Source organism: Scyliorhinus torazame, chromosome 8, assembly GCF_047496885.1.
Source record: "Scyliorhinus torazame isolate Kashiwa2021f chromosome 8, sScyTor2.1, whole genome shotgun sequence".
Taxonomy (NCBI): Eukaryota; Metazoa; Chordata; class Chondrichthyes; order Carcharhiniformes; family Scyliorhinidae; genus Scyliorhinus; species Scyliorhinus torazame.
Window position 1 is genome coordinate 110,645,118 of NC_092714.1, and position 18,791 is coordinate 110,663,908.

An 18,791-nucleotide genomic window follows, 5' to 3' on the forward strand; every position below is an offset into this window, starting at 1 on the left:
GCCTAAGACCTTTTTCCTAACTGTTAAACACCTTGCCAATCTTCGTGTCATCTGCAAACTTACATATCACCCCCCACACATTGTCATCTATATAGGGGCTGGTTTAGCACAGCGGGTTCAATTCCCGTACCAGCCTCCCCGAACAGGCGCCGGAATGTGGTGACTAGGAGCTTTTCACAGTAACTTCATTGAAGCCGACTTGCGACAATAAGCGATTATTATCATTGTTTATGTATATCACAAACAATAAGTGACCTAACACTGATCCCTGTGGGACACCAGTGGACACCGTCCTCCAATCAGACAAACATCCTTTTACCACCACCCCGGGGCTGGAATTCTCTGAAACGGCAGCTAAGTGTTGGCGCCAGCGTAAACACCAGAGCGTTTCACGCCGGCGTCGACAGGCTCCTTGGCCCAGCGATTCACTTACCTGAAGGGGGCCAGCAGGGTGCCGGGGTGCTCCGTTCAGCTCCGGCAGCCGATAGAGGGCTCTGCACTTCCGGCCGCAGGTCCGCGCAACATGGTGGACCCACACAGCAGGCGGGTCCCCATAAAATAGGCCCCCCCCCCCCCAGATCGTGCAGGCCTGCCAATCGGTGGCCCCCTTCAAAATCCTGGCCATCCTATTGGACCCTCCTCCCGGTGACTGAGCACCCCACCCCCCGCCAGGGCTGCCGCGGCAGCTGCCACTCCGAGTGCCCGCCGGGTGAACCATGTTAGAACCACACTCGGGTTCTAACTCGGGAACTCGGCCAGCTGCCAGCAGAGAATCGCCGCGGGGGCCGCTTTTAATGCCCCCTGACTGGCGCCGCGTCGACCGCGCTCATGCGACTGACCGTCCGCCGAGAATCATAGAATTTACAGTGCAGAAGGAGCCCATTTAGCCCATCGAGTCTGCACCAGCTCTTGGAAAGAGTACCCTACTCAATCCCACACCTCCACCCTGTGTCCGCAACCCAGTAACCCCACTTAACCTTTACCTAAGGGTAATGTAGCATGACCAATCCACCTAACCTACACATCTTTGGACTATGGGAAGAAACCGGAGCATCCAGAGAAAACCCACGCAGACACGGGGAGAACGTGCAGACTCCGCACTGACAGTGACCCCTGCCGGGAATCGAACCTGGGACCCTGGAGCTGTGAAGCTACTGTGCTAACCACTATGCTACCGTATGTGGGAAGGCGTCCGACCCGATTGCCAAGCGCGATTTCGAGGCGGAGGCTCGGAGAATCACGGCTGCTGTCTCCTACCATTAAACCAGTTTTAGATCCAACTTGCCAAGTTAGCTTGGATTCCATGTGCTCTTACCTTATTTATCAGTCCCCCATGCAGGAGTTGTAGCTGAGTGCTATTTACTTACATCAATTTTGTCTCTTCTCCGTAAATTAAATATATATTTTTTAAATGAGCCATCTTGAAGTTGATGTTGAGAATTTCTAGCAATAATTTAGACTTTTGACCAAAGGGAATTTGCAGAGTTGTTTTTTTTTCTCTCTCTAGGATAGTTTTTTCCTTTCCAATCTCCACTGCGGGAGGTGCTGACTTTTGCTGAACATTGTTCATGGCCACGGGCTGCCCTGTGGGTCCTCCCCCACATGTCATTCCTCGTCGATGAGGCTGAACAAGAAGTATTGGCAAACTATTTGACTGAGAGGGACAGAAGGGCTGAGCTCATTTTGCCCTCAAGCCATTATCCTTGACTGCACAGAGCAAGAAAGAAACTAAAATGTTCAAAGTTCATTTGCTGTCGCTCAGGCATTTTTATAGCTATTGAGTATTGTGATTTCAAATATCCTTCTATTGTCAAGTGGACCAAATTACTATTGGGGAGCTGACTGAGATCTGTAGCACAAAGCACCTGTTTGATTCAATGGTCAGTAGGAGTGATTTGCAACACTTTTGGTTTTAACTTGTGTGGCTCATTGGAGTGTGGGAGCAGAAACAATCTGTGAGTGTCAGACAGAATTTTAATTGTGTTGGTATTGAATCATTACAAATGTTATTTTTCATACTTTTTTGATCCGATTTTGGGTCATAGTTCAAGCAAAGATTCCTTGGGTACATTGCGAAACTGAAGTAGTATTCTTATCCCATGAGAGAGAATGACCATGGGGCCACAAATATTTACAGGAAAATTAAAAAAAATATATGACTGTACATATGTTTTGACTCTGAACGGGTGTGGAGCAGTTGCAACTCCTTACAATGATTGCTGGATTGGCAATTGTTTCGATTCTGCTTTAAATGCCACTGTCCCCAGACTCAAGAGGTTAAGGTGACCTATTTGTTTGAATAGGACAGTAATTTTTCAGGGCTTGATGATTACCAACAGTGACTCTTTGAAGCCAAAAAATATGTGGCTGCTTCGCACGTGTGGCTTAGTGTAGCCACACCCAAGGTCTTGCTGATGACTCTGATTACCTGTGGTGTCTTGCAGTGTGCAAATTAGCTGCCACATTTTCCACCTTCACTTGAAAAGTACTTCACTTGGATGTAAAGTGTTTTGGGATAGTCCAAGGTCATAAAGGGGCTATCTCTTAAGTGTTGTGGAAGCCTGTCAAGTGCTTGCTATAGGGCTCAAATTTGGAACAAAAATTGAAAATCTGTAAACCAAATGACCAGTGCTGGCTGCAGACAGTATTGGTGCTGATTTTAGATATGGACCACCCAAAAGATGCATACTCAGTTCACATTTTATAATTTGATGCAGTAACTCGTACTGATTTGAAAACACCTGGAGCGGAGTCCTCAGGCCAGTGACGCTGGAATCGGGAAACCTGATTGGGTGGATTATCGTGTGTAAAGTGGAAATTGTGGGCAGTTCCAGGCTTCGACGCCTCGATAGCGGCGTCAATGCATTCTACTCCGCACGTACACGCCGTTGGCATATTAACGGGCATGACCCTGGGGCCTCCACGATACTCCGCCTCCGCCAGGAGGAATTACCGACGGCGAGGTGGCTGCTGGGGGAGAGAGAGGAGATAGGACATGTTCCCAGGGGTGCGACCTTGGGTTGCCAGACCTGCCACTGGCAGGCTGTTTAGGAGGCGCATCTGCTGGGAGGGAGAGGGGGGGGCGTAGCGGGGGGTGATGGGGGTGACCAGGGGAGGGCCCTGGGGTTGGGGTGCCCCCCGGGACCGGCGTGTCCAGGCATGGACCGTCACTGCTGTAGCCTGCAAGGCATCTTGCTGTGCACCCATTGACCACTGCCAACAGTGGCCTGTGGTTGCATTGAGTAACACCGGCCTTATGGGTGCCCCTACCCCAACACCCGGTGCACCCGACCCCACCCCACCGACACCCCCCAACAACCGGGCACCGCCTGCCAGTGGAACATCATGTGACCCACCCAATGGGGACACCCACAGTGGCCCCTACAGGGGGACGCCGGACCAGGGCTGTGGAACGTACCGCCGGCATGGATAGGGCAAGCTACCTGTACCCCTGCTGGCAGGGACGGGTGCCACGCACTGACAGGGCAAGGGGTGCGGTGCGGAGGGCAAAGTGCTAGGGGGAATGGCTGGGGTGGATGTGGGAATGGGGCAGGAGGGAGGGGGGGAAGGGGACGTGCGGGGGCAGGGGCTGCAGTGCAGGCCAGGGCCACTATGTAGCCCATTGGACCTGGTTGGCCACGGTGTATGCACCATGCTAGCATTTAACCCCCTGCAGACAATGGACATAAAGATGGTGGATGGAATGCTCTGACGTGGGTCTAGGTCCTGTGGCAGGGTAGGGATGGGGTGGGGAGTGTTTCCCGCTGCAGAGGCTGACAGGAAACCATATCTTCTGCACCTAACTTCATTAATTATGCATCCAAGGGTTTAATGCCACATTCCCTGGTGGAGCAGCCTTGATTGCATACATCCCACCATCGGATCTCGGTGCCATATCAAAACCATCACTGACACACCTTTGAAAAACGAAGGTGAACATCCAGAAACATGAATTGGATTTCTAGGAACACTCTGAGGCTGGAAGGTGGACCTGCTCAATGACACTGAAGCTGATAGATACTCCTCACACCCCTGTTGTGGTGTTCCACAGTTTGCGGTCACTGACGGCCTCCATTACAGACTCCAGAGGCAGCTCCAAGCATTCTTCAGCTAAGTCCTGCCTTCTGTGCACCACGTTAATCCAAATGTGCTCTGGACCGGACTGCTTTCCTGCTGGCACGCAGAGAAATGGGAGTGGGGGTAAGATTGTTGTTGAGCCTTCATCTGCATCCCATTAGATGAATGCAAATCCGATGCATGTCAGCGGGTTTCCTGATCTGCCATGGCACCCACCAGCGGGTTTCCTGATCCACTATGGCACCCACCAGCGGGTTTCCTGATCCACTATGGCACCCACCAGTGGGTTTCCTGATCCACCATAGCACCCACCAGTGGGTTTCCTGATCCGCCATGGCACCCACCAGCGGGTTTCCTGATCCGCCATGACACCCACCAGTGGGTTTCCTGATCTGCCATGACACCCACCAGCGGGTTTCCTGATCTGCCATGACACCCACCAGCGGGTTTCCGTATCCGCCATGGCACCCACCAGCGGGTTTCCGTATCCGCCATGGCACCCACCAGCGGGTTTCCTGATCCACCATAGCACCCACCAGCGGGTTTCCGTATCCGCCATGGCACCCACCAGCGGGTTTCCGTATCCGCCATGACACCCACCAGCGGGTTTCCTGATCCGCCATGGCACCCACCAATGTGTTTCCTGATCCACCATAGCACCCACCAGCGGGTTTCCGTATCCACCATGGCACCCACCAGCGGGTTTCCTGATCCACTATGGCACCCACCAGCGGGTTTCCTGATCCGCCATGGCACCCACCAATGTGTTTCCTGATCCACCATAGCACCCACCAGCGGGTTTCCGTATCCGCCATGGCACCCACCAGCGGGTTTCCTGATCCACCATAGCACCCACCAGCGGGTTTCCGTATCCGCCATGGCACCCACCAGCGGGTTTCCGTATCCGCCATGGCACCCACCAGCGGGTTTCCGTATCCGCCATGGCACCCACCAGCGGGTTTCCTGATCCACCATAGCACCCACCAGCGGGTTTCCGTATCCGCCATGGCACCCACCAGCGGGTTTCCGTTTCCGCCATGACACCCACCAGTGGGTTTCCTGATCCACCATAGCACCCACCAGCGGGTTTCCTGATCCGCCATAGCACCCACCAGCGGGTTTCCGTATCCGCCATGGCACCCACCAGCGGGTTTCCTGATCCACCATAGCACCCACCAGCGGGTTTCCTGATCCGCCATAGCACCCACCAGCGGGTTTCCTGATCCGCCATAGCACCCACCAGCGGATTTCCGTATCCGCCATGGCACCCACCAGCGGGTTTCCTGATCCACTATGGCACCCACCAGCGGGTTTCCTGATCCACTATGGCACCCACCAGCGGGTTTCCTGATCCACTATGGCACCCACCAGCGGGTTTCCGTATCCGCCATGACACCCACCAGCGGGTTTCCTGATCCACTATGGCACCCACCAGCAGAAGATCCTCCCGGAAAGTCACAATGACATAAAATCAATTTTTGTGTTCCTGCCGAACTCTCCACGCTGCCGTAGTGGTGGCATTCGGGGAATGGAAGCATTCCAAGTGGTGTGGTGAGGGTACTCATGTCATACTGATGCCCTCAGTATAGAGGACTTAACTCTGCATTAGGTCCTTCAATACTTGATCTTGGACTTCTTGATGAATGACTACAATGTGTGGGAAGTGGGGAAGTGTCAGACTGATGCAATAGGGAGCTCTCTTTTACATGTGTATTTAAATTATTTTATCGGGACAGAGTAGAGGAAATTTTACTCTAACCATCTAACCATCCTCTCCTGATTGGCTAGTGGTTCACACTGATAGGAGGGTCTAGAAATGAGAAGGTGCTCTGTCCCCCACATCCTTCAAAATGCTGAGCATGAAACTCACAAAAACATTCAAAAAGTGTTAACTTGACCATTATGAACTATGGTCAGCAGCAAGGTTAAACCTTTCGGGTTACAGAGTTCTAGCAGAGTATCTCATTGGCAATGTGGGGCGTCTAGACAGTTTGCTCCATGATGGAATACTTGTGAAAGAGCTGCTGTACCTCATTAACATGTGGAAGATTTGCCTTTCAGTAAAATGATTACATTATTTGTTAATTACAGGACAACTTACAAATTTTTTTTAAAAAATTCTTCCATGGGATGTGTGCATGACTGGCTAGGTCAGCATTTATTACACACCTCTAATTTCCCTTGAGGTGATGGTGGCGAGCTGCTTTCTTGAACCAGTGCAATCCATCTGGTGTTGAGGTACATTCACATTGTTGTTAGTAATGCCATTGAATGTCAATTGGAAATGGCTAGATTCTCTCTTGTTGGAGGTGGTCATTGCCTGGTACTTCTGTGGCATAAATGTTCCTTGCCCCTTATCAGCCTAAGTCTGGATATTTTGACTGCTTCATTATCTGAAGAGTTGCAAATTATACTAAATATTATGCAATCATAAGTGAGCATTTCCACTTCTGACCTTTTAATAGAGGGGGCGGGTAGTCATATAATATTTCACATGAAGAATATATTCCTCATAGAATAAAGGAATATCTAAATAATGTGTACAATCAGAGTCAGCTGAATGGCAATAATTCTCTTTAACTGTCTCTGTATTCTGGTTATATCTTTAAATCCAGCGTTGACTCTTTGATTCAGATATGCCACTGAAATGCTGGTTTGCTATTTTCTGGCAGACAGATGCAGCCCTGATGTATGATGCAGTGTACGTGGTATCTGTAGCTTTCCGAAAAGCATTTCAAATGACAGTCAGCTCTTTGCAGTGTCACCGGCACAAGCCATGGCGTTTTGGATCCAGGTTTATGAAACTTATCAAAGAGGCAAGTGAACTATTTATCTCCAGTGATTTATCTTCTGTGCACATTTATTTTCCACCTCAGTGTCCATGTTTAACTAGTTACAGGATCAGACACAGTGGGACAACTGTATATTGGTATACCTTGTATTACATACAGAGAAATAAAGAATACCCAAGATTATTAAATTACATGCTTATTTAAGGTAGAGTACTGACAATACTGCTATCATGGTTTGCCAACATGCCAAAACGCAACAGGTATGCTGACCTCCCATTCTTCATTTCCATTGACTTCAGTTGTCTCATAACCAAACATATTGGGAGACGAAACAAAGTAATACTTTCCAATGTAACTGGAAGGAGAGATTTTAGGAAGCAAATAACAAAAGAAGTTGGCAAAACAAACATATCTCAAGGAGGTTTTGTAAATTAGTAGGTAAATAATATTACAAACATTACAGTAGATTTTTCTCTTCATTGCACTCCGATTCCAAGTAAAAGGAAATGCAGAAAAGGGTAGACAGTTTTGTTATTAGGTCTACAGCGTCCCGACACTGTCCAAGAATTTCTGTGATTAGGAATTCCCTGGATGGGATTTTCCCGGAAATCAGCAAAGGCCAATTGCGGACAGGAAAAGTGGCATTGAAGCCACCGACAGACAGTAATGGATACTTTCCCCGCCGTATAGTCCAACACTTTGAAAAAAATGTCAAGGCGCGCGTCACACCGTATCGCGAGCGGACGGCCGCTGATTTGCCCACCCTGCCAGCAGCTTCGCCAGCCAAGGATTGGGGCATTATTTTAAAGCTCGCTCCAGCACAGAGAGAACAAAGGAGTTCACCCTGGAATCACCCCGCAACCCCAGTACTTCCCCCTGGTACTGCCCCTGGCATTCTCTGCAGCACTGCTCATGGGAACTATCCCCTGGCATTGTCTGGCCACTGCCCCATGGCACTGCCCCCAGCACTTCCCCTGGCACAGTCCAGGAAGTGCCACCATAGTCCTCGGGCATGACCCGCTCTCAAATGCATGCTGCACTAACCGAAGCTGCCTGCGACGTGTTCACCAGGTGCTCGCCTTGGGAGACCAGTTATAATTCACGCTGTTCTGCTGTCTTGTCAAGGTGGATGGATTTTCTACCTTGGGTTGGGGGGGGGGGGTGGGGGTGATTCGGGTGTGGAGGCCTGATGATTATGTTGTAATGGTTTTAAATGATGTTCTCGATGTTCAACGTCGTGTAATTATATCAATATAAAATGCGACTTTGCAATTCTCCCCATATTTTCCTCTCCGGTTGCTGAATTGCCCGATGTGAACAGCAGCAGAAAATCCCAGCCCCTGTATGTGAAGAACTATGCCAGCATCTGGGGGTGATTTAATTTGGGATCCTTACTTTCCTCTGAGGGCATCCAAATGCAGAGGCATCCCAAAATTGCTAGCTGCAGGATTTACACTAATCCGTCCACAGACTGAGGTTGCGCAGAACCTTAAAAGTCACTTCCCTTTATTTAGCAGCACCATCTCCCGGGCTCAGGGGCTTCTGGTGGTTGTATCTAGAAGCAGATAGAAGTCTTAAAGCAGACAACCAAGAGTGCAGCTGTTAGGCCTCATCAGGCTGACAACTGTGGTTTTCTATCTGCCCCCAGCTCCTCCTCAACCAAACTAATCCCCAACACAAAGGGCCTGGAAATTCTGGATAACCTACAGAGCTTTGAACAAATGCACACCCTGTGGAGTTATTGTTTTCTGCAAGCCATTTGGTGAAATGGTCCATCTAATTTACTTCATTGCAGCATTGGATGAATTAACAAAATCCAAGATACTCAGGAATAATCCGTAGACATTTTTCTGAATTGTTGTAGAAAAGCATTATCAAACACACCTCAGGCATAGTTTTATAGACTGCAGGATACACAGAGGGTGCGATTCAACAGCTTTGTTGCAGCCAACTTTGTGTCGGGACGAGGCTGTTGAATTATGCGAGAGGCCTCTCACGAGATTTGCAAAGCACAAAAAGTCTTGCGAGATTCAACGGTAACCTCATAGGATCTCGCCTCATTAGACATGCTCCAGATCACATATAACACATAAAATCTGAATTCAAAAATTCTCATTGTACAAAAGAAGTAAGATATTCATTGTCACACGTTAAAGAGTAATTCGCTTTGTAGCAATAGCTTAAGCTATTTGGCAGCCTGGTGATTTGCTACTGGTGCTATGGGCATATTGTGCTGATCTGTTACGTGACTGGCATTCAAACCTTAAGTATAGGTTAATATGATGGAGAATATGTTCTGTTCAATCCTCTGTCTAATCTGTGCTAGTGAAGGGGTTAATGACCATTAAAGTAATGTACAACGGAGCCAGTAAAATCTCTTTTCAACACATTTATTTCTATTCCATTTGAGATGAAAGCAACAACCTTTTTGTTTTCTGAGTCTTTTCTTAAGGCAAAATAGGTTAATAAGAGTGGAAAAACACATAATACACATAATGTATATTCTGGAATAAAGAGATGACTTTTGCATAGAATATTCCAGGCAATTTTTAAAAATGATTTTGTGTTCTAGCTAAATATTGATGTCTGGAAAATTGAGCAAGATACAAATTGAGTGAGCTGACCTATGGACCCCAGTTGCCTATTTGCACTCCGAACATGAATGTCTGAGCTGCAAGGGAGAGGTTTTAAAATGTACTCCTCTGTGCAAATTTAAGTAAACTGATGCTGATTTGGAGATCTATGCACGATACAAACAATGCATACAAATGACTGGCTAACCCTGTTGTTCAATCTGGTGGTAAATGAAGTGAGACTAATTACTTTTGTAATATTGCCCCTTAGACCCAGTGGGATGGCCTAACAGGACGCATCACCTTCAATAAAACCGATGGTCTGCGGAAAGATTTCAATTTGGATATTATAAGTCTGAAGGAGGAAGGTTTGGAACAGGTAAACACAGTTTTTCCCTGACTAATTATCTTCTTGACAAAGATGTGTCATATGCTTTGCTTGATAGAAACATTACACTCTCAGTCACCTTATTGTGATACGTTTGTGGCATAAGTTTGGTAATCTTAAAGGAATTCCTATTTCTGTCATTGCTGGACATCTTTGATGCCTGGACAGGAATTTCATGTTGGTGATCGGAGAACCCAAGGTCATTTTTTTATTATTCACCATGCGCTCTCCGCATATTAGTTTGATTCAATTGGTAACATTCTCACCTCTAAGTCAGCAGATTGCGGGTTGAAGACCCAATTTAGTTCTTGAGCACATTATCAAGAGTGACACTCCATGGCATACTGCATTATCAAAGGTGTTGTCCATGGGTCAAACTTTCAATTGAGCTCTGTTTGTCTCTCTCAGGGGTCTAGGTGGGTGTTAATATCCCATGACACCAGACAAACAGCAGAGTGTTCCCTCAGTGCCCTGGCCAAAATGCATTCTCTATAAACGCCACCTAAAATATTACTTGGAATTTGCCAAAATGCTCTTGTGGAATCTTGCAAAGTGTCCACTTCATTCCTACTTCGCAGACAAAATTTCCTTCAGTGTAATTTATTATGCGTCCAATGCTTCGAGAAATACACTAAATAACTGCAAATCTTTCTGCGTACGGCCTGCGTTTCTCGGTTTAAAAACAACTCAATTTAGTCATTGTGACATAACTGAAGTGCCCTGAAGAGTGGCCCCAAGATTCGGAGTTACAGATCGGCAGAGGCTCCTAGACGCAGTGGAGACCAGGACGAATGTCCTGTTGCCCCGAGGGTCCCAGAGGGGCAGCCATAGGGCAGTCAGTGCTGCCTAGGATGAGGTGGCGGCGGCTGTGAGCCCCGGGAATGTGACGCCGGGAATCTGCCCTATGGCTGTCCCTCTGGGACGCTCGGGGGAACAGAACATTCCTCCTGGCCTCCACTGCGTCCAGGAGCCTCCGCCGATCTGCAACTCCGAATCTTGGGGCCAACCGTTTGGACACCATTGTTGTGAGCTGGCTGGAGTTGGCTGAGCAAGTGCAGGAAGAAGATCAATAACCTAAACTGGGAAGCACAAGTGAGTGGACACCATAGACCCCAGGCCACCGCCCCCCCCCCCCCCACGGGAGTGTCTACCCTGTTCCCCCTTCAAACCCCCCCAACCCTTCATTCACACTCCGCCTCTCACCACTGCGAAACATACGTGTGGCTAACGATGCCCTCTCTGTATCGCCTCAGGAAAAGCTCTCCCACAACCGTCAGGAGAGGGTCCAGACTGGCGATGGTGTGCCGGACATAAGAACCCTCATCACCTTCAAGGAGCATGTCCTGGAAGTGACTGGTATGGCCGAGGACAGAGGGGTCACTAATGCGGAGGTTGTTGGACGCCGCAGAGGTGAGGAGCCACTGGGTTCCACCCGGAGTAACTGTCAAACATGAGTTGTTATTGCCCTACTGACTGACCCATCCCTTCCACTGACCACATGTCCATTCTCCCGCAGGGCCTCCAGCCGTTGACATCGGCCCATCCTGGGCGGCACACTCTCCAGCCTCCCAGGAGACCATCTCAGAGGAGAGCTTTGAGGATGCTACCGTAATAGTCGTGTCACAGCTGCCATCCCCACCCTCCACCAGCTCAGATACACACGCCTTGGTGGGAAATGTCAGGCCTCTGGGGCACAATCTGGTGAGGGCCACACTGATGCTGATGTAAACCAGGCAGAGGCAGGAACCCCCAGGTGAGACAGAGGGCTGCTAGATTTCAGAACCCAGCTGGGTCCCAGCCTGATGCTGAACTTGTGGAACGTTAGGGAACGCCCGGGACATTCAGAGAGAGATGCCAGTGACACTCAAGCAAGTCCATAGCCGCTTAGAGAAATCCCAGAGGCTACGGGTGCAGGGGATTTCACCGGCAATGAGTGGCACTGAGGTGGCGATCGCAGTAGAGAGTCTGGTGCATGACATTGGCACCATTAGTGAAGATGTCCAAGGCGTCCCGCAGTCGGTGACAGTCATGGCTGAGGGTCTCGACAGAATGTCTACCTCGCTGGGGGATATCACCCAATACCAAGCTGACCTGTGGGACATGTCCCGCTCTCAGGTGGAAATGGCCGAGGTGCTGCGGAGCTTGTCCCAGTCACTGAGGAGCATCACCAAGGGCATCAACACCATGGTGCAAACCATAGGTGCAACGCGGTGGGGAAATCGCGCCCATTATTTTGCTGACCAGCAAACATAAAGCACTTGTCTTCATGTAGATTCTTTTCTCAAATAATATTTTTGAATTGCTCCTTTACCCATGTTGTTTGTGAGAGGGGTGAGGATTTGATGAGTTCTCCTGTAGCTAGGAATTTCTGTTTCTTTGTTTATATTTATCAAGCTGCGCTATTAGTCGAAACATGTGAGGAATGCAGGGCCAGTGAGAGACTCCATCTGCATAAAAAGGTAATTATATTCCATCGGGCTGTTTTTTGGGTGTGGGTGCGTGACATTTCAAATGTTGTTCCTCTAAATATTATCCATGGTCCAAAGCTCTGCACCGCCCTCATCTTTTAAATAAACCGAGCTCGGACAAAAATTCTGGTCACCTCTCCATCCCTATCCTTGGTCCCTGTAAATCGGAGGCTGAACATGTCTTGACATCCTTTTGAGTCTAAAACTACTCCATCGCCAAGGCCATGTCTGTACCATTGCCCCTGCTTTAAGCGTATCTTCTGATGAAACCATCAGCCTCATCACCCCTCTCCCCCCCATGTCTTTGTTACCCTTGGACTTGACTATTCTAATGCTCTGCTGGCAGTCAACTTTCTTCCACCCTCTATAAATTTGTACTCATCCAAAACTCTGCTGCCCACATCCTAACTTGCATCACAGTGCAGAAGGAGGCCATTCAGCTCATCGAGTCTGCACCGACCCTCCAAAGGAATACCCTACCGAGGGCCACACCCCCACCCTATGCCCATAACCCCAAATAACCTTTTTGGATGCAATTTAACACGGCCAGTCAACCTAACCTGCGCATCTTTGGACTGTGTGAGGAAACCCACGGCGACACAAAGAGACTGTGCAGTCTCCATACAGTTACCTAAGGTCAGAATTGAACCCAGGTCTCTGGCACTGTGAGGCAGCAGTGCTAACCATTCTGCCACCATGCTGTAGCCACCTGGGTTGGCCACTTCCCGACTTTAAAATGGAGATCCGCTAAGAATGCAGGGAAATTCAGTCAAATGCAGGAAAACAAGCAGGTGCAAAGTTTCATATGTATCAGAACTTGTAGGAACCCAGACAGCACTGAAACTAACAACCATCTACACACTGATGAGCGATCCCTGGGAACAATTGGAAACAGTTAAGGTAAACAAGGCCAAGCCAGACTCCTCGGCGCCAGCAGGAGCCAAGACAAAGGAAGGCCAACGGACACTTAGGAACCACCCAGCGATCAGGGAACAGCTCCAGTATTGGAGAAATTGATCCAAGTGATCAGAACTTAGTCCAATCACTTGGAATCAGGTATGGGGTCCGCCCAAAAGGGCGCGGAGCCCCTGGGGACTATAAAATAGAGTCCCCAAGTTCAATTTGTCCTTCTTGGCAGGGTCTCTCAGCAGCTCGAAACAACCCTTGGCCGTAACCTGCCTAGTTGCTTCACCAACCAAGTAAGTCTCCAGTCAACGCACGCTACGAGATAGGCGCTCCTAGCTACCAGTCTATACCAGCTTTGAAGACTGCAGACTCAGAATCGAACGAAAGGCCATTTGTTCCCCTGACCTGGTGGGCCAGTTCCAAAGCTAAGTATAGGCCTTTTAGTGTTAGAGATAGTCTAGTAAGTAGAGTTTTATACATGAGTAGTGATTGACTGTGTATAATAAATGTGTTTTGATTTGAAACGTACTAACTGGTGTATTGAGTTATTGATCAGCACTTGAACTTGAACCTCGTGGTGGTATCATAAAGATACCTGGTGACTCTAGAGCAAAGGTTATAGAAACAGAGCAAATTAAGTAAAGACACAACGAGCAACATTTAAGAGCCAACCAAAAGTTAGCAACAATGCCACCCAATCCCGTTTATCTCCGGTTCCTGTGTTCACTGACCTACACTGGCTCCTGATCCAACAAATCTCCACTTTAAAAATCAGGGGCTGGTTCTCCGTTTGTGCGGCTAAGTGCCGACGCCGGCGTGGGAACTGTGGCGTTTTACAATGCCAAAATCGGCACCGAACCCTCACTGATTCTGGGACCAGTGAGAGGCCAGCAGCTCGGACAAAATGACCAGCTCCCGCGCCAAAAATGGCTGGAGAATGGCCGAGTCCATGGCCATGCATGCACACGGCGACGACATGCAGTGGTGGTGCCGTACAACATGGGGCAAATTCCTACATTTCTGTAAATTCACACCAATTCTACAAACCTCCAGAATCTATGCACTCCTCCAATTCTGGACTCTCGCACAAATGTTTTCATTGTTCCAACATTTATTTGCCTGGACGCTAAGCTCTTCCCTCTCTCAACTTCACTGTCTCTCTCTCCTCTAAGACCACATGTCCTAATATCTTGTCTTATGGTTCAGTCAAACTTTATTTGATAACCATGAGGCACCTTGAGACATCTTGCTACATTAAAGGGTCTATTACAATGCAAGTTGTTTGTATTCTTTCGATTGATGTTGATTTTTGATTTTGCCCTTGTCAGGCATATTGGGATAATTTCCTATGTTAAAGATGTCATGTAAATACTATTGCCTGTTTGCTGTTCAATAAGCTTATCCCAAACATTATTGTCCAATTGAACTATCTAATGGAACATTTATTTATTTGCCTACCAAAATTAAGGCAATCAATTGGCGGTCCATAAAATCCCAGTAAGTCCAAGTAGCAAGATGTCTAAATTGGAACCTCATCCCATTCCATTCAGTGGGCAGGGTAAAGGCAAATTCAGGTTTCCAGGGGTTGATTGGTGTGCTTACAGGAGAGGCCAGTGATAATGAACAGTGATAATAAGATTATAGGTGTACAAAATATAATAGGCATCAATACCAAGGGCTGGAAATTTGCCAAGATTTTGACAGTGGACTGTCAGCATTTACCTTCATTTCTCCTCTGAATTTGAACACAACTACAGGATTTAGCAAACATAGATGAACTGGGAAATCCTGAAGTTATGGCCTGCCATTCACTGTTCTTTCACTGACTAGTCTATGAACATTACCCAAATGCAAGCAAATAGTTATTGGTTGAGAAACGTCCCCTTTCCGCTCTCATATCTTGAGCCTTGTTCATTGTGGTGTAACTGGGTTTATTGAACATCAATCTGAGTAATAACTACTATGGAACAATTAATCTGGCCTGGGAAAATATAATCTTGTATTCATGGAATTTTGTTACGTGGCTCCATAAAGATTAGTTACTAGATTTTAAAATAGATTTTGAAATAACATTTTTTTAAAGTTTGTTTGAGTTTTCAGCATCTGTCATTGGCCTATGGGTTCGTCCCAATTTTTAGTTTGCTGTCTGTAAAATCTTTATAAAGTGACTGAATTATTAATGGTGTTCATGTCCTGGTTGGCTGTCTGTGAAAGTTCTTTAATGTGATTGATTGCTTGGACTGCGTGATGACATAATTACATTTAATCGCAAGTTAAGAGAGTTAAAGTTCCTAACACACAGTTCACTAGATCTCACAAGGACTTTTAGTCGGTAAAGCACCTTTATTGCTGACCACAAAATTTGGGTGAAGAGCTTGACTTAGGGCCATCTTTACTGACTAATGTAAGAACATCCTTGCCACTTACAGAACACACTGAAAACTATGGAATTAATAATAATAACCTTTATTAGTGTCACAAGTAGACTTACATTAACACTGCAATGAAGTTCCTGTGAAAATGTTGGTTTCTGCATTGGTTACACTAGGTTGCGCATATCTATTTACTCGCATTTCTTTGATCCCTCTTTCTTTTTGTTCTAACCCAATAGTAAGATCATTTTACTTTAACAAGCTCCTTTATTTCTTACAAGCCTTCTGGTGGCACTCGTTATCACTACAGTAAAGTATGGCAGAAGGTTTGTACTCAGAGAAGTGACCTGTATTATGTTTGTGTAGTTTGTATAGATTCTTGTGCTTAGTTTAGTTCCAGTGTAAGGTTTTTTTTGCATTAAGTGAAACGTTATGTTTCTAAATACAAAATAACCTCTAGTGCAATTTGTGATCTGCATTCATGGCTCAGGGAGATGCATTGATTCCCAGGATACCCCTAAATGGTGGAATACGTCACAACACTTCAGAAAGAATTCCCTGTGGGAAATATATTTTTCAAACCTATTTGTATTAGAATTTATTCTGGCTGCCCACTTTACCTCCATTGAATTAACTCGAAAAGACCAAGTGTTTCACCACTTCTTCACTATCACTACAAATGTACAGAAATAAGAGAAGTAATTGATGCTTCATGTTAGAATCCACATTTACCAGACCTCGGCCTTCCTGACCATGGTAATACTGCAGCTTCCCTCCAGAGTAATGCTGAAAAATCAACTGTCACTGATGAGATAATGCAGCATAAGAGTAGCACAATGAAAAAAGAATATTTAGCTGACCAAAACTGCCCTAGCCACCTATCAATCAATTGTCGACTTTGCAATATATGAGAAAATGCCATATTTTAATACATTTGTTTTGTTTATTGATCGGTATTTTGCATTGACTTCTGACTAAGGGATCTCACTCGATTTAGTCAGCAATACGAAATCAAAACGACACATGTCACATTGTGGTCTGTGTTAATCAGCAACACTGAAGCTTCAATTTACTGTATTTAATTCACATTTAACTTCTACTGAAGCCAAAACAGATTAAAATTGTTGGCACCGGCTTTGTGAAAAGTAGGTTTGGTCTTTGATTGGCCCATTATATTCCCACATGTGTTGAAGCGAAAAATATTCTGAGAAATATCATACTGAATCTAACTTGAAGGTTATTTTATTTCTCGGTTGCAGATTGGAATCTGGAATTCGAACTCAGGACTTAACATGACAGACAGCCTCAGGGACAAATATTCCAATATCACTGACTCTTTAGCCAATAGGACTCTTTTAGTCACCACCATTTTGGTAAGCTTGTTGATGTTGGTTTTTGTAAAATTGCTTTTGTGTTATTGTATTTAAACTACAATAGTTCACGCATGTAAATAAAACAGTTTTAGTAAGATTTCTTGTTGACAACTGCTCCTTATAATTAGGCTAAACCTATAATGGATTTTAAGAGGAAATCAGCAGTCTAGTAGCAATAATAATGTTCTGATTGTAATGGAGTTCTAGGTGAAAAAAGAAGAGAAAGCTAACAAGAAATCTTACTAAAACTGTTGTGACCAAGACAACACTGATTAACGATCAATAACTATTATCACAGCTAATTGATTTAGAGATACACATGTTGCTTCTTTTATCAGTACGATTACAACCTTTCAAACTAATTGCAAGGGGTAATGTATTTGAATTGCCTGATAATGTTCTGAAATAATTCATTTATCTGCTCTGTTCTGTAGGAAGATCCCTATGTGATGCATAAGAAATCTGACAAGCCTCTTTATGGCAATGACCGTTTTGAAGGTTATTGCCTTGACTTGTTGAAAGAGTTATCAAATATTCTGGGCTTCACTTATGAAGTTAGACTCGTAACCGATGGAAAGTATGGGGCACAGAATGATAAAAGCGAATGGAATGGAATGGTTGGAGAGCTCATTGAGCATGTAAGTGCTAAGAACATAACATTTGAAATAAGGACAAGAGTAGACCAAATAACACCACCCCCGCCCCCCCCTAACCTCACTCGAACATTCAAAATGATCATGGCAGATCTTCTGCCTCAACTCTACTTTCTCACCTGATCCCCACATGCCTTGACTCCCTGATGAACCAAACATCTGCCTATCTCAGCCTTTTGTCTCCTCAAAATGCAGCATCCACATCCACCGGGGTAAAGAAATTCTCATAACTGTCTGAATGAAGAAATTGCTCCACATCTCGGACCTAAATGATGGACACCATTCCGGGGGCAATTCTCCAGGGCCACTAGCCCCAGGCAAGAATCGCAATGGGCCGCCGAATCGGGCACAAGGGCCAAAATGGGATTCTCGCTGTGTGTCAAACCCATTCCAAGCCATTCCGTCAGCTCCCATCAACTTTCCACTGGCCCCAATCAGGTTCTCTCCCAGAAGGGGCGAGAGCATGCTAATTCCCATTTACGTTCATTTTAATGTGATTATCGGGCAGGAAGCCCAATTCACTGGCCTCCTGGGATACTTCAGCTCTGCCCCTCCAACCAAGCCGGGAGTCACACAAGCACAAATTAGTGTAAGTCCTGATAAGCGGGGATCTGGGGTCTTGGACTCGGGGGGGAGGGGGGGGTTAAAGGGGGGTAAAGGGTGGGTACCATTTTTCGACTTGCCTCCACATTGACGAGGGAGGTCCTTCAGGGGAGGTAGGGTTTGGGAGGCTTGGGCTGGGCTGGAGGGGCTGTGGTCAGAGGTATTTCCTGGATCGCGGTCATGTGACAGGTCGTCCCTCTGTGGCTTTGAAAATCATTAAACTGTCTGTCAGAATGTCAAGTTGTAGTTTGAAGTTTGTTCGCTGATTTTTGAAACCTTTTGATGTCCCTCCCAGCATGTCAAGTTCAAAGATCTGTCAGAAGAAGGTAAAATTCTTCCCTTTGATATGTTGGAAAACTTTGATGTGCCTTATTCACAGTCAATTTTATTCCCCTTTAACATTTTCAAGTCTCTGGGCATGCTTAGAAGCCAAAACCTTTGAACTGCATTGTTTGCATTCAATTTCATGGTCCATTGCCCTTTACAAATCTCTTGATTGACAGGTCCAGGCTATTTCAAAGGAAGGTTTATTGTTGTTTATTTTTATAGCTTTGCAGGGGTCCATTAACTCTGAAGTGCTTCCTCT

General features: G+C 46.6%; 1 protein-coding gene across 1 annotated transcript in view; it reads left to right on the plus strand.

The window, feature by feature from the left end:
* Nucleotides 1–18,791, plus strand: part of LOC140428037 (glutamate receptor ionotropic, kainate 1-like) — a 547,961-nt gene that overhangs the window by 395,633 nt on the left and 133,537 nt on the right. Inside the window, exons 7-11 of the mRNA XM_072514019.1 lie at nt 6,750–6,893; nt 9,714–9,821; nt 15,858–15,902; nt 16,836–16,949; nt 17,384–17,587. Coding sequence (XP_072370120.1) covers nt 6,750–6,893; nt 9,714–9,821; nt 15,858–15,902; nt 16,836–16,949; nt 17,384–17,587 — 615 coding nt within the window. The remainder of the gene's footprint in view (nt 1–6,749; nt 6,894–9,713; nt 9,822–15,857; nt 15,903–16,835; nt 16,950–17,383; nt 17,588–18,791) is intronic.